The following is a 12,962-nucleotide window of genomic DNA, read 5'->3' as shown; positions in this document are numbered from 1 at the left end:
GTTACTACCAGTGAGTGAGTTACCTTTCACCATTTACCTTCAAATGTTCCTCAGGGCAGTGTCCTAGGCCCAACCATCTTCAGCTGCTTCATCAATGACTTTCTCTCCATCATAAGGTCAGAAATGGGGGACGTTCACTGATGATTGCACATTGTTCAGTTCCATTCGCAACCCCTCAAATAATGAAGCAGTCCGAGCCCGCATGCAGCAAGACCTGGTCAACATCCAGGCTTGGGCTGATAAGTGGCAAGTAACATTCGCGCCAGACAAGTGCCAGGCAATGACCATCTCCAACAAGAGAGAGTCTAACCACCTTCCTTGACATTCAACGGCATTACCACTGCCGAATCCCCCACCATCAACATCCTGGGGGTCACCATTGACCAGAAATTTACTTGTCCAGCCATGTAAATACTGTGGCTACAAGAAGAGGTCAGAGGCTGGGTATTCTGCGGCGAGTGGCTCACCTTCTGACTCCCCAAAGCCTTTCTACCATCTACAAGGCACAAGTCAGGAGTGTGATGGAATACTCTCCACTTGCTTGGATGAGTGCAGCTCCAACAACACTCAAGAAGCTCGACACCATCCAGGACAAAGCAGCCCACTTGACTGGCACCCCATCCACCACCCTAAACATTCACTCTTTTCACCACTGGCACACAGTAGCTGCAGTGTGTACCATCCACAGGATGCACTGCAGCAACGCGCCAAGGCTTCTTAGAATCATAGAATCATAGAAGTTACAACATGGAAACAGGCCCTTCAGCCCAACATGTCCATGTCGCCCAGTTTATACCACTAAGCTAGTCCCAATTGCCTGCACTTGGCCCATATCCCTCGATACCCATCTTCCCCATGTAACTGTCCAAATGCTTTTTAAAAGACAAAATTGTACCCGCCTCTACTACTGCCTCTGGCAGCTCGTTCCAGACACTCACCACCCTTTGAGTGAAAAAATTGCCCCTCTGGATCCTTTTGTATCTCTCCCCTCTCACCTTAAATCTGTGCCCCCTCGTTATAGACTCCCCTACCTTTGGGAAAAGATTTTGACTATCGACCTTATCTATGCCCCTCATTATTTTATAGACTTCTATAAGATCACCCCTTAACCTCCTACTCTCCAGGGAAAAAAGTCCCAGTCTGTCTAACCTCTCCCTGTAAGTCAAACCATCAAGTCCCGGTAGCATCCTAGTAAATCTTTTCTGCACTCTTTCTAGTTTAATAATATCCTTTCTATAATAGGGTGACCAGAACTGTACACAGTACTCCAAGTGTGGCCTCACCAATGCCCTGTACAACTTCAACAAGACATCCCAACTCCTGCATTCAATGTTCTGACCAATGAAACCAAGCATGCTGAATGCCTTCTTCACCACCCTATCCACCTGTGACTCCACTTTCAAGGAGCTATGAATCTGTACTCCTAGATCTCTTTGTTCTATAACTCTCCCCAACGCCCTACCATTAACGGAGTAGGTCCTGGCCCGATTCGATCTACCAAAATGCATCACCTCACATTTATCTAAATTAAACTCCATCTGCCATTCATCGGCCCACTGGCCCAATTTATCAAGATCCCGTTGCAATCCTAGATAACCTTCTTCACTGTCCACAATGCCACCAATCTTGGTGTCATCTGCAAACTTACTAACCATGCCTCCTAAATTCTCATCCAAATCATTAATATAAATAACAAATAACAGCGGACCCAGCACCGATCCCTGAGGCACACCGCTGGACACAGGCATCCAGTTTGAAAAACAACCCTCGACAACCACCCTCTGTCTTCTGTCGTCAAGCCAATTTTGTATCCAATTGGCTACCTCACCTTGGATCCCAAACCCGCGACCTCTACCACCTAGAAGGACAAGGGCAGCAGGCACATGGGAACAACACCACCTGCATGTTCCCCTCCAAGTCACACACCATCCCGACTTGGAAACATATCGCCGTTCCTTCATCGTCGCTGGGTCAAAATCCTGGAACCCGCTTCCTAACAGCACTGTAGGAGAACCTTCACCACACGGACTGCAGCGGTTCAAGAAGGCGGCTCACCACCACCTTCTCAAGGGCAATTAGGGATGGGCAATAAATGCCGGCCTCGCCAGCGACACCCCGATCCCATGAACGAATAAAAAAAAATGAATTTGGTACCAAAAGTATTGATTATAAAAGATATATATTAATGTCTTGGATTTGGGTGTACACGGCACAATTTCAAAATTTGCAGGTGACACAAAACCTGGAAGTGTAGTAAACAGTGAGAAGGATAGTAATAGACTTGAAGAAGACATAGACAGGCTGGTGGAATGGGCGGACACATGACAGATGAAATTTAACGCAGAGAACTGCAAAATGATACATTTTGGCAGGAAGAATGAGGAGAGGCAATATAAATTAAATGGTACAATTCTAAAGGGGGTGCAGGAACAGAGAGACCTGGGGGTATATGTGCACAAATCTTTGAAGGTGGCAGGGCAGGTTGAGAAAGTGATTAAAAAAGCATATGGGATCCTGGGCTTTATAAATAGACACATAGAGTACAAAAGCAAGGAAATTACGTTGAGCCTTTATAGAACACAGGTACAGCCACAAACGGATTATTGTGTCCAATTCTGAGCACTGCACTTTAGGAAGCATGTAAAGGCCTTAGATAGGGTGCAGAAAAGATTTACTAGAATGGTTCCAGGGATGAGGGGCTTCAGTTACATGGATAGACTGGAGAAGCTGGGGTTATTCTCCTTAGAGAAGAGGAGGTTAAGAGGAGATTTGATAGAAGTGCTCAAAATCATGAAGGGTTTAGACAAAGTAAATAAAGAGAAACTGTTCCCATTGGTGGAAGGGTCGAGAACCAGAGGATGCAGATTTAAGGTGATTGGTAAAAGAACCAAAAGGTGACACGAGGAAAAGCTCTTTTACGCAGCGAGTAGTTATGATCTGGAATGCACTGCCTGAAAGGGTGGTGGAAGCAGATTCAACTGTGGCTTTCAAAAAGAAATTGGATAAATACTTGAAGAGCAAAAATTTGCAGGGCTACGGGAAAAGTGCGGGGGAATGGGACTAACTGGATTGCACTTACAAAGAGCCGGCACGGACTCGATGGGCCGAATGGCATCCTTCTGTGCTGTAACCATTCTATGATTCTATATGCAAAAACATGGCACTGTAAACATCAATGTTGAAGTAACATTCACAATTTGGAAATACGGAAACACTTAACTGCAAGCTCAGTTACCAATAATATTCGTGAGTCTGTAATAGCTCCTCATCTAGTGTATACTCCAACTTTGGCAATTCTGAATAAAGTGACATGGATCTACTGGGAGTTAAATCAGGCTGCAATATTATGCTACAGTTAGCCACATTTTTATTTCAGTTGGGTGAAAAGCCAGAAAAGTGGTTAAAAAAATGCTGTCCACATAGACCATTACAGATTTTTAGTGTGCAGAGTCAAATACAAGTTGATTAGACTCCACAGGACCCCATAATTTTTCAGAACAGTAGGGGGTTTGGAAGTCACTGCACATTTCCAGGACAAAAATACTTTTATCTACTGATCACTAATTCCAATCCTAAATTCACATTCGCTGTGATATGCTTTTAAGACACCTCCTGCTGCTATCAATTAACATAATGATTAATGTTTTTATATACTAAATTGCTCAACACAAATGATTGATACAAGTAATGCGGTAGCATTGGGTACGGTAGTGTAGTGGTTATGTTACTGGACTGGTAATCCAGAGGCCCAGACTAATAACTCAGAGAACGTGAGTTGAAATCCCACCATGGCAGTTTGAGAATTTGAATTCAGTTAAAAAAATATGGAAACAAAATGAAAATGGTATCAATAAAAGTGACTATGATGCTATCAGAATGTCGTAAAAACCCAACTGGTTCGCCAAATGTCCTTTAGGAATGGAAACCTTTCATCCTTACCTGGCCTGGCCTATACCAACGTGGCAGATTCTTAACTGCCCTCCAAAAGTGGCCTAGCAAACCACTCAGTTGAATCAAACCGCTACAGCGGTTCTAGAAGGTGACCCACCACCACCTTATCTGAGTAACTTGGGATGGGCAATAAATGCCAGCCTTGGCAGCAACTCCCACATCCCGAAAATGAATAAAATAAGCTTAATGTTCACAGTCATGCATGCTGGTAAATAGCACAGGCATTATCAAATAGAATTGTCATAATAAATTTTGCATTTGTTTAGTGATGTTCATGCTAAAATATCTCAAAGAGCTTCACACAGTGACCATCATGTGGACAAATGTGACAGCCATTTTGAACTACGAACATCCCACAGTTATTAAAATGAATGACCAGTGAATCAGTCTTTTTAAGGTGGTTTTGGCTGAGGGAGGAATATTGGCCATGACACCAGGAGAAGGAGACAGAACCCCAGTGTAAAATCTAATCCAAAGGACAGCATCTTTGACAATGTAATGCTCCCTCATTGCTGAAGTGAACTAGGATATGCGCCAAGTCCTGGAGTGAGGCTCAAACCCACAAACATTGACCCAGATATGAAAGTGCCTAACCCCAAGCCTAGGTGATACATAATGCCAAAGCTAACTGCAACACATGTGCATCATAGAAATGATACTGCTCAGGAGGCCATTCGGCCCATCGAGTCCGTGCCAGCTCTTTGCAAAAGCAATACAGCTAGTCCCACTCTCCCGCCCTATCCCCGTAGCCCTGCAGAACATCATATGTGCAATTCTACTCCATTTGATAGCAATCATTTACACATTAAGTAATAGTGAATTCTAAAATTTAAGAGCAATATAGTGATCATGTGAGGAGTGCAGCACTTAAGTACTATGACCAGAATTTTAGATGAGTTTAAATTCATTCTCCCCCTTCTGTGATGCATCCCATCTTGTCATAATATTCTATTTTAGGTTATATAAAAGAGATATTGCTTAGAAGAATTTTGAGTCGGATTGTAAATACAAGTCATTCCTTTGAACATTTTCCCAAATGCCAATCTTTACATACATCAGTAAGATATATACTTCATCAAAAAGAGGCAACTAGTTAGTTTTATAGAGAGAAATTGATCTAAACTAAACTCACAATTAATCTCCTTAATTTAGTGAGCTAGCTTTTACTTTGAATACAAATTCTATTGAACCTACATATAATAAAAGTGGAGGTTAAAAGTGAGCCTAAATAAACAGACCAAGTGAATTTCATTCACAAGCGCTTAAAAATATCAGTACACTACAATAAATATTCCAGATCCTTTTTTGAGAATAAGTTATCTTGCTGCTCCAGTTATGATTCCATTAAACTCAGAATTACCATTAAAAGCTACAAACAGCATATTGGAAGGGTAAATTTGAAATTTCTCCTTTCTGTATTTCATGAAGATTCTGAGGATGCTTCAATTACTTTATATATTAAAGTCCATCCAAGAAATTACAAAAAATTTATTTCCATTTCCCAAGGGTAGACTAAATTTGTATTCTATTACCCCATATGATTACGGTTATTGAGTTTGTGGACCACTGCTGATTGGATAAATTGTGTATAATAAATAGTATACATACCTCATTTGGTTTTTGAGAGCCATCAGGGCTAATTCGGAAAGATCCCACTTGAATAGTCTTTTTTGGATCCACTTTCTTAACTGCCCAGTCTATTTCATCTACTAATGCCCTGCAAACTTAAGTGAAAACAACGTTAAGCCAAAACATGATGCAAAAAGAAAGTTTTTAGTAAAAAAGCTTTTAAGTATTGGCAGAACAGATTTCTTCACACAACAAATCTAAAACATTCTGCTGCCCCATCAATTTGTTGAAGTTTCCTACCATAGATTGTAGTATACAAAAGTATGAATATAGGTATAAGAAAAAAAGGTTTGAAAGTGAAAATCCCAAATTACAAACAATAAAAACCCCGTTCACCTTGGAATACCAAAAATGTGACCAATACTTCCACGATATGGTTACCTACTGAGATATTGCAAATGATTTGTTTTATTAAATGTAATACAGCTAGTTAAATAAACTGGTTCAGTGTTGCTTGAGTACTTAAGGCAAAGCGATCAATGTTATTGAGCTCATGCAAGGTTGATCAATCATGCAACAATTTGTCATCCTTTGGTTATTTGGAAAGTCTAACACTTCTGAACAGATTTGACCAGTGTAGAGATATTGTGCAATGAACACCCAATGAGTGTATAAAAATGTTTAAAGCCACAGAACCTTATCCCCCTCCTAGCTTAATTTGTATCTCTAAATTTCTTCTAAACTAAACATCATCCCGAAAAAAGATTTATGTTTCAAAGTTTGAAGAGGTTTTGATTTATATGCAAAATAATTCCATCTACTGTTACCTAGCAGTTCTTGGAATGATAAAAAGGTACCAAAATAAATGTGTAAATCACAGAATTTGAAGTCAAGAATCTTTTCCTTACTGTACCAGAAATAGCATCTAATCTTAAAATATTGTATTGGTTGAGCTTATGACGGCTCGCTTATGCTATATCTTGTTCCATGTCACATTCATCCTGGACTGCCTCAATGAAGTATGTGGTCAACAAATCCCCAACTCAGTCTAATTTTCTATATCTGCCTATCTTGAAGATTAAAAATGTACATAAAAAGGATTCTTACCTTTGTAATATTGGGAATTATATGACTACAGTATTAGTTATTTTTCATGTCATTCAGGGGTCTGCTGTGACTGCAGATGAGCTGGCATGCTAAATTTGGAAAGTAATCAAAACATCAATAATGATTACATCCTCTAAACACAGTGGGGGTCATATTTGATAACCCCCAAAACCGAGCGATTAACCCGCACCCGGTCATTGAGGTGCAGGCAGCACGTAACACTCGTAACATTTACCTGATAGCTGCAAGCAGCCAGGCCTAGCTGTGCTGTTGAACGGCTGCTCACCAGCAGGGGACCCCGATATCGCGAGTGGCGAGCACCAAGGTTCTCTGATGATGCACTAGAGGCCTTGGTGCAAGAGGTGGTCAAAAGGAGGGCATCCTATAAACACAGGGAATGGGGTAAGAGGCACTGTAGACATCTGCTCCCGAGGCAGTGGGAGGCAGTAGGGGACAAAGTCAATGTCAGGTGCATAGCACCATGAACATGGATGCAGTGCAGGAAGAAGTTCAATGCTTTGACATGAGTGGTCAAGGTGAGTGAGGTCAACTGTCAAGTGGCATCTCCTACCATCTGCACCACTAGCCACATCCACTGCTCCACGCACTACACCCCCCCATCACCCACGTGCCGACAAACTCTTTCACTCAGTACTCAATTCTTCCAATCAGATGCTTCCTCTCACATTACCACTGTTGCAAGCCGCACACCCACAACTCACAGGTCACACACACTGGCAGCTATTCAACCATGACATTCCCCACTATCACAGAAGCCAGTCTTCAGCCAATTCGATTCACTCCACGTGATATCAAGAAATGGCTGAGTGCACTGGATACAGCAAAGGCTATGGGCCCCGACAACATCCCAGCTGTAGTGCTGAAGACTTGTGCTCCAGAACTAGCCGCGCCTCTAGCCACACTGTTCCAGTACAGCTACAACACTGGCATCTACCCGACAAAGTGGAAAATTGCCCAGATATGTCCTGTCCGCAAAAAGCAGGACAAATCCAATCTGGCCAATTACCGCTCCATCAGTCTACTCTCAATCATCAGCAAAGTGATGGAAGGTGTTGTCGACAGTGCTATCAGGCAGCACTTACTCATCAATAACCTGCTCACCGATGCTCTGTTTCGGTTCCGCCAGGACCACTCGGCTCTAGACCTCATTACAGCCTTGGTCCAAACATGAACAAAAGAGCTGAATTACAGAGGTGATGTGAGAGTGACTGCCCTTGACATCAAGGCAGCATTTGACCGAGTGTGGCACCAAGGAGCCCCAGTAAAATTGAAGTCAATGGGAATCAGGGGGAAAACTCTCTAGTGGCTGGAGTCATACCTAGCACAAAGGAACGTGGTTGTTGGAGGCCAATCATCTCAGCCCCAGGGCATTGCTGCAGGAGTTCCTCAGGGCAGTGTCCTAGGCCCAACCATCTTCAACTGCTTCATCAATGACCTTCCCTCCATCATAAGGTCAGAAATGGGGATGTTTGCTGATGGTTGCACAGTGTTCAGTTCCATTCACAACCCCTCAGATAATGAAGCAGTCCATGCCCGCATGCAAAAAGACCTGGACAACATCCAGGATTGGGCTGATAAGTGGCAAGTAACATTCGTGCCAGACAAGTGCCAGGCAATGACCATCTCCAACAAGAGAGAGTCTAACCACCTCCCCTTGACATTCAACGGCATTAACATCGCCGAATCCCCCACCATCAACATCCTGGGGGGTCACCATTGACCAGAAACGTAACTGGACCAGCCACATAAGTACTGTGGCTACAAGAGCAGGTCAGAGGCTGGGTATTCTGTGGCGAGTGACTCACCTCCTGACTCCCCAAAGCCTCTCCACCATCTACAAGGCACAAGTCAGGAGTGTGATGGAATACTCTCCACTTGCCTGGATCAGTGCATCTCCAACAACACTCAAGAAGCTTGACACCATCCAGGACAAAGCAGCCTACTTGACTGGCACCCCATCCACCACCCTAAAAATTCACTCCCTGCACCACCGGCGCACTGTGGCTGTAGTGTGTACCATCCACAGGATGCACTGCAGCAACTCGCCAAGGCTTCTTCGACAGCACCTCCCAAACCTGCGACCTTTACCATCTAGAAGGACAAGGGCAGCAGGTACATGGGAACAACACCACCTGCATGTTCCCCTCCAAGTCACACACCATCCCAACTTGGAAATATATCGCCGTTCCTTCATCGTCACTGGGTCAAAATCCTGGAACTCCCTTCCTAACAGCACTGTGGGAGAACCTTCACCACACGGACTGCAGCGGTTCAAGAAGGCGGCTCACCACCACCTTCTCAAGGGCAATTAGGGATGGGCAATAAATGCTGGCCTTGCCAGTGACGCCCACATCCCATGAACGAATAAAAAAAAATGACAGTCACATCACCCAAACATCTTGCAGGACACTCACTGACACACGTCCCGCTTTCTTGCAAGAGGAGGTGGCGCATAACAGGAGGCAGCAAATGGCAGTGGCTCCATGGAACAGGAACCTGCTGTCCTCTCTCAGGATGAAAGCATTCCTGTCCCACCCCTGCCACTCTGCCAGTGCCCTTGTTGTTGCCTGTCAGCTAGCCAGCCCACTCCCTGCAGAGTATTGAAACTTTATAATGGGATGATAAGAACAGGAGTAGGCCGTTTAGCCCCTCAAGCCTGTTCCGCCATTCAATGAGATCGTGCTTGATCTGTGACCTAACGTCATACACCTGCCTTAGCCCCATATCTCTTAATACCTTTGGTTAACAAAAATCTATCAATCTCAAATTTAAAATTAACAATTGAGCTAGCATCAACAGCTATCTGCAGAAGAGCGTTAAAAGTTCTACCACCCTTTGCATGTAAAAGCGTTTCCTAACTTCACTCCTGCAAGTCCTGGCTCTAACTTTTGGACTATGTCCCCGAGTCCCAGTATTCAAGTATAGGTTCCTCCAAAAACAGGTGCGAATGCATCAGCAGCCGGAAGCAATAATCCAGCAACTAACGGAAAACTCCTGCATGATCCCTTTAAATAGCATTGGTGGGGGTCCTCCATGCTGTTTACGACCTGTTCAGCTGTGCGAGGTTAAGGCAGTGCGTTGGCTGGAGCGCTGAGTTCCAAAATCGCATCTGTCCTTTTAAATCAGCGTTACACACTGATCTACCTACTATTCTTCCTACCTCACATGCTGCTGTCATTCGTTATCTGCGTGTGCGCAAACGCCTTTACCAAGATGGCGACAGGTGCACGTCATGCTACAAATGTACATGCATTCCAGATGCCATTTTCGGTCCTTAGGAGGCCACGTAGCGCCTACAAAACCGGCGTCATGCAACCCAAGTTATAGCCCAAAATTCCTTCAGGAAAAAATAACTTTTTTTACAAAAAAGGACAATGTTAGTTTATGGAGAACAATAGAAATATCAATTTAACAGAATTTTCCAAAACTAGAGCTCTATATTTCTATTATTTTGCAGCAATGCTTCATGAAATGTCATTGATGGACAATAAGTAAAATATTAGGAGTTATTTATCAACGTAACAGATGAATGTACAAGAGCACTGAGTAGAATCTTTTCAGCCAATGAAGGAGCAAACACTTGAAAATGTAAGAAGCCATACCATAATGTATTATGATTTTAAATGGAACTGAACTATTCACCACATCGACTTGTGATAAGACCAATTGTTTGTATTGGGCCAGAATGTACTGTCAAAATAACGGTGAGGCTAATAGCGCTCACCGTTATTTATGCGCAAATCGCACAGCAACTTCAGGCGAGGGCAGATGTGTGGTTAAACACGAAAGTCTGGAAGTTGCTCCCCGAAAACGGCATCTCACTGTCTCACTCACCATTCAAATGCACTGAACGGCGTAAAGCTTCTGTACTTGCATGGTAGATGGTAGATGCCACAGAAAGTTGGGGCGTGTTCATTCCGGTCTAAGTACCCTTTTTAACGGCATGATAAATCTTAATTACTGCCAAACAATCTGGCACTGAAAATTTACTTTTACAAGTGTGGAGTCTCATTCCTTCAGCATTTAAAAACAAAATTAAATTACATTTTTTAAAAAACTTTTTCTTTCTGTCTCTTTTTTTCTCTCTCTTAATCCAATTTTTCTTCCCTCTCTTTCACTTTCTGCACCTGATTTGACATTGAATTCACTATTCTAACTTACACTTCCTGGTTCACTCTATGCTGTTCATTAACAATTCTTCAATCTGATTGGTTAAGGAGATACACAGTTGCTTGCCCTGTTCACACAGGTCTCAAATGCCCTGTTATGGGCGCCACGCCATTTCAATCTCCCACTTACAGCAACTTATCGTGCAAAAGCTCATGGAAATTAAACAGGCAAGGGCAAGTCTAACTAATGGCAGGTACTACAGGAAACTCTGGCCTAATGGGCCCGATATTAGGAGGGAGGCGGGTTGGCGCGTGGGTAACGCACCCAGTGAAATCAGGGTGCTCTGCACGTGATCGCAGCCTAATTGAAGGCACTTACACGTGCTTCCGGGTTTCCCGTTCTAGACCTGCGCAGCGGGCACACTGCGCACCCGCATCACAGGCTGTCAGCAGGAGGAGCCCTATTTAAAAGGGCAGTCCTCCAATGCTCCTCCTGCAGCAAACAACCAAATTAGCAGCATGGAGCAGCCCAGAGGCAAGGCTGCTCCAAGGTTCTCAGACTCCTCACTCCAGGTGCTGCTTGATGGGGTCAGGAGGAGGAGGGAAACATTTTTCCCAGCAGACGGGAGGAAGTAGCCTGCCTCTGCCACCAAGAAGGTCTGGCTCGAGGTGGCAGTGGAGGTCACCTGCAACAGTAACATCTCCCGAACCTGGGTCCAGTGCAGGAAGCGCTTTAATGACCTAACCAGGTCAGCCAAAATGAGTATACTTACGCATTCTCCCACAATCCGTGTTCTACATCACTTCCACCACCACACAACTCCTTCTGCACTGCCACCACAACACACTCGCATCACTCCTCACATCCACTCAGCCATCATCCTCACCTTGCCTGCACTTACTCACTACCCCAGTTCCCATTCGAACACTATCATGCAACCCAATCCTCATACAATCTCATGGCTATGTCTCACACGCACCTTCCCATGCATCTCCCTCACGGTCACCTCCACCCACACCAATGCATGCAGTGGGTCACTATGCAACCATCACTCAATCACGCCTCTCTGTGTTTTGCCTTGATAGAAGAGATGCCAGAAGGCCCAGGAGTGGGATAATGGCGAAAGGGGACATGGAAGTGGGGACGCCACTCAAAGTGCTTCCACATTTCACCTGTTGCCCCCCTATCAACCAGTACCCGTAGTGCTGCCTCCTCTCCAGGTGCTCGAGTCTGCCCCTGCACAGGTGCAGGTGGAGCAATCTTTGGAGGGGTCCTCACGGGCACCGAAACCCAGAAGGCGTCCGCGCAAAGAATCGAATCAGTCAGGGTGTGAACAAGAGCAACCTGCCACTACCTCTGCTCCAGCCACAGGGGAAGCACCACGTAGGAGCAGTAGGAAGCATAAGCCAAAGGTTTTGTGAGCACAAAGGGGATGCACAAGGGTGTTTGACGATTTGTCATGTTTTTTATTTATATTTGTTTTCTTTCACATTCACAATAAATCTTATTATTATCACCACTACTGCCACATCTTTCCCATTCTTGACTGGCTTGTGCAATAATTCCCTTTCATGAGGTTCACCATGAACACGCACACTTGATGCCACCCATTGGGTCATTCTACAGTGGGTGTAGGTGTAGTTGCACCACTGTTTTGTGCAGGGGGCGGGGGAGGGGGCTGGTGTGGCCATTCCTCTGTCCAAGTGGTGAGGATTGGACTCTTCACACTGTCTGATGTTAGGAGAACCGTTCACATATCAGTGACTCCCTGGACTCACGAGCAGACAGGTGAGCCGCTGTTCTGCCCATGGATTGCTCCTCCTCCTCGGCCTCCTCCTCCTCCTCAAAATGGGTGGCAGATGTGGATGAGGCCTCCTCCAGCGGCACCCATCGCTGTTGTGCCATGTTCTGCAGGGCACAACAGATGTCTATAATGTGTCCCATTCTGTCTGGCGCATATTGAAGTGCTCCCCCAGAACGATCAAGGCACCTGAAGTGCATCTTGAGCAGCCTTTATAGCATGCTCATTTGTAGACCTGGTAGCGATGTGGCTGTTGTTATATCGACGCTGTGGCTCGGTGGCGGGGTTCCTCAGAGGTGTCATAAGCCACCTGTGCAGGGGATATCCCTCGTCCCGGAGGAGCCTGCCCTTGCGGGTGTTGGGTGAGTGGAAGAGGGGTGGGACGTTGGACTCCCTGAGGATG

General features: G+C 44.8%; 1 protein-coding gene across 1 annotated transcript in view; it reads right to left on the bottom strand.

Moving 5' to 3' along the window:
• The window catches only part of LOC137334523 (protein canopy homolog 1-like), a 103,086-nt gene that overhangs the window by 31,958 nt on the left and 58,166 nt on the right, over positions 1-12,962 (bottom strand). The window contains exon 2 of the mRNA XM_067999259.1: positions 5,560-5,675. Within this exon, the coding sequence (XP_067855360.1) occupies positions 5,560-5,675 (116 nt within the window). The remainder of the gene's footprint in view (positions 1-5,559; positions 5,676-12,962) is intronic.

The sequence above is a fragment of the Heptranchias perlo genome, chromosome 2 (genome assembly GCF_035084215.1).
Source record: "Heptranchias perlo isolate sHepPer1 chromosome 2, sHepPer1.hap1, whole genome shotgun sequence".
In the NCBI taxonomy this organism is placed as follows: domain Eukaryota; kingdom Metazoa; phylum Chordata; class Chondrichthyes; order Hexanchiformes; family Hexanchidae; genus Heptranchias; species Heptranchias perlo.
Note: the sequence above shows the minus strand (reverse complement) of the source record. Positions and strands in the feature narration are given on the sequence as shown.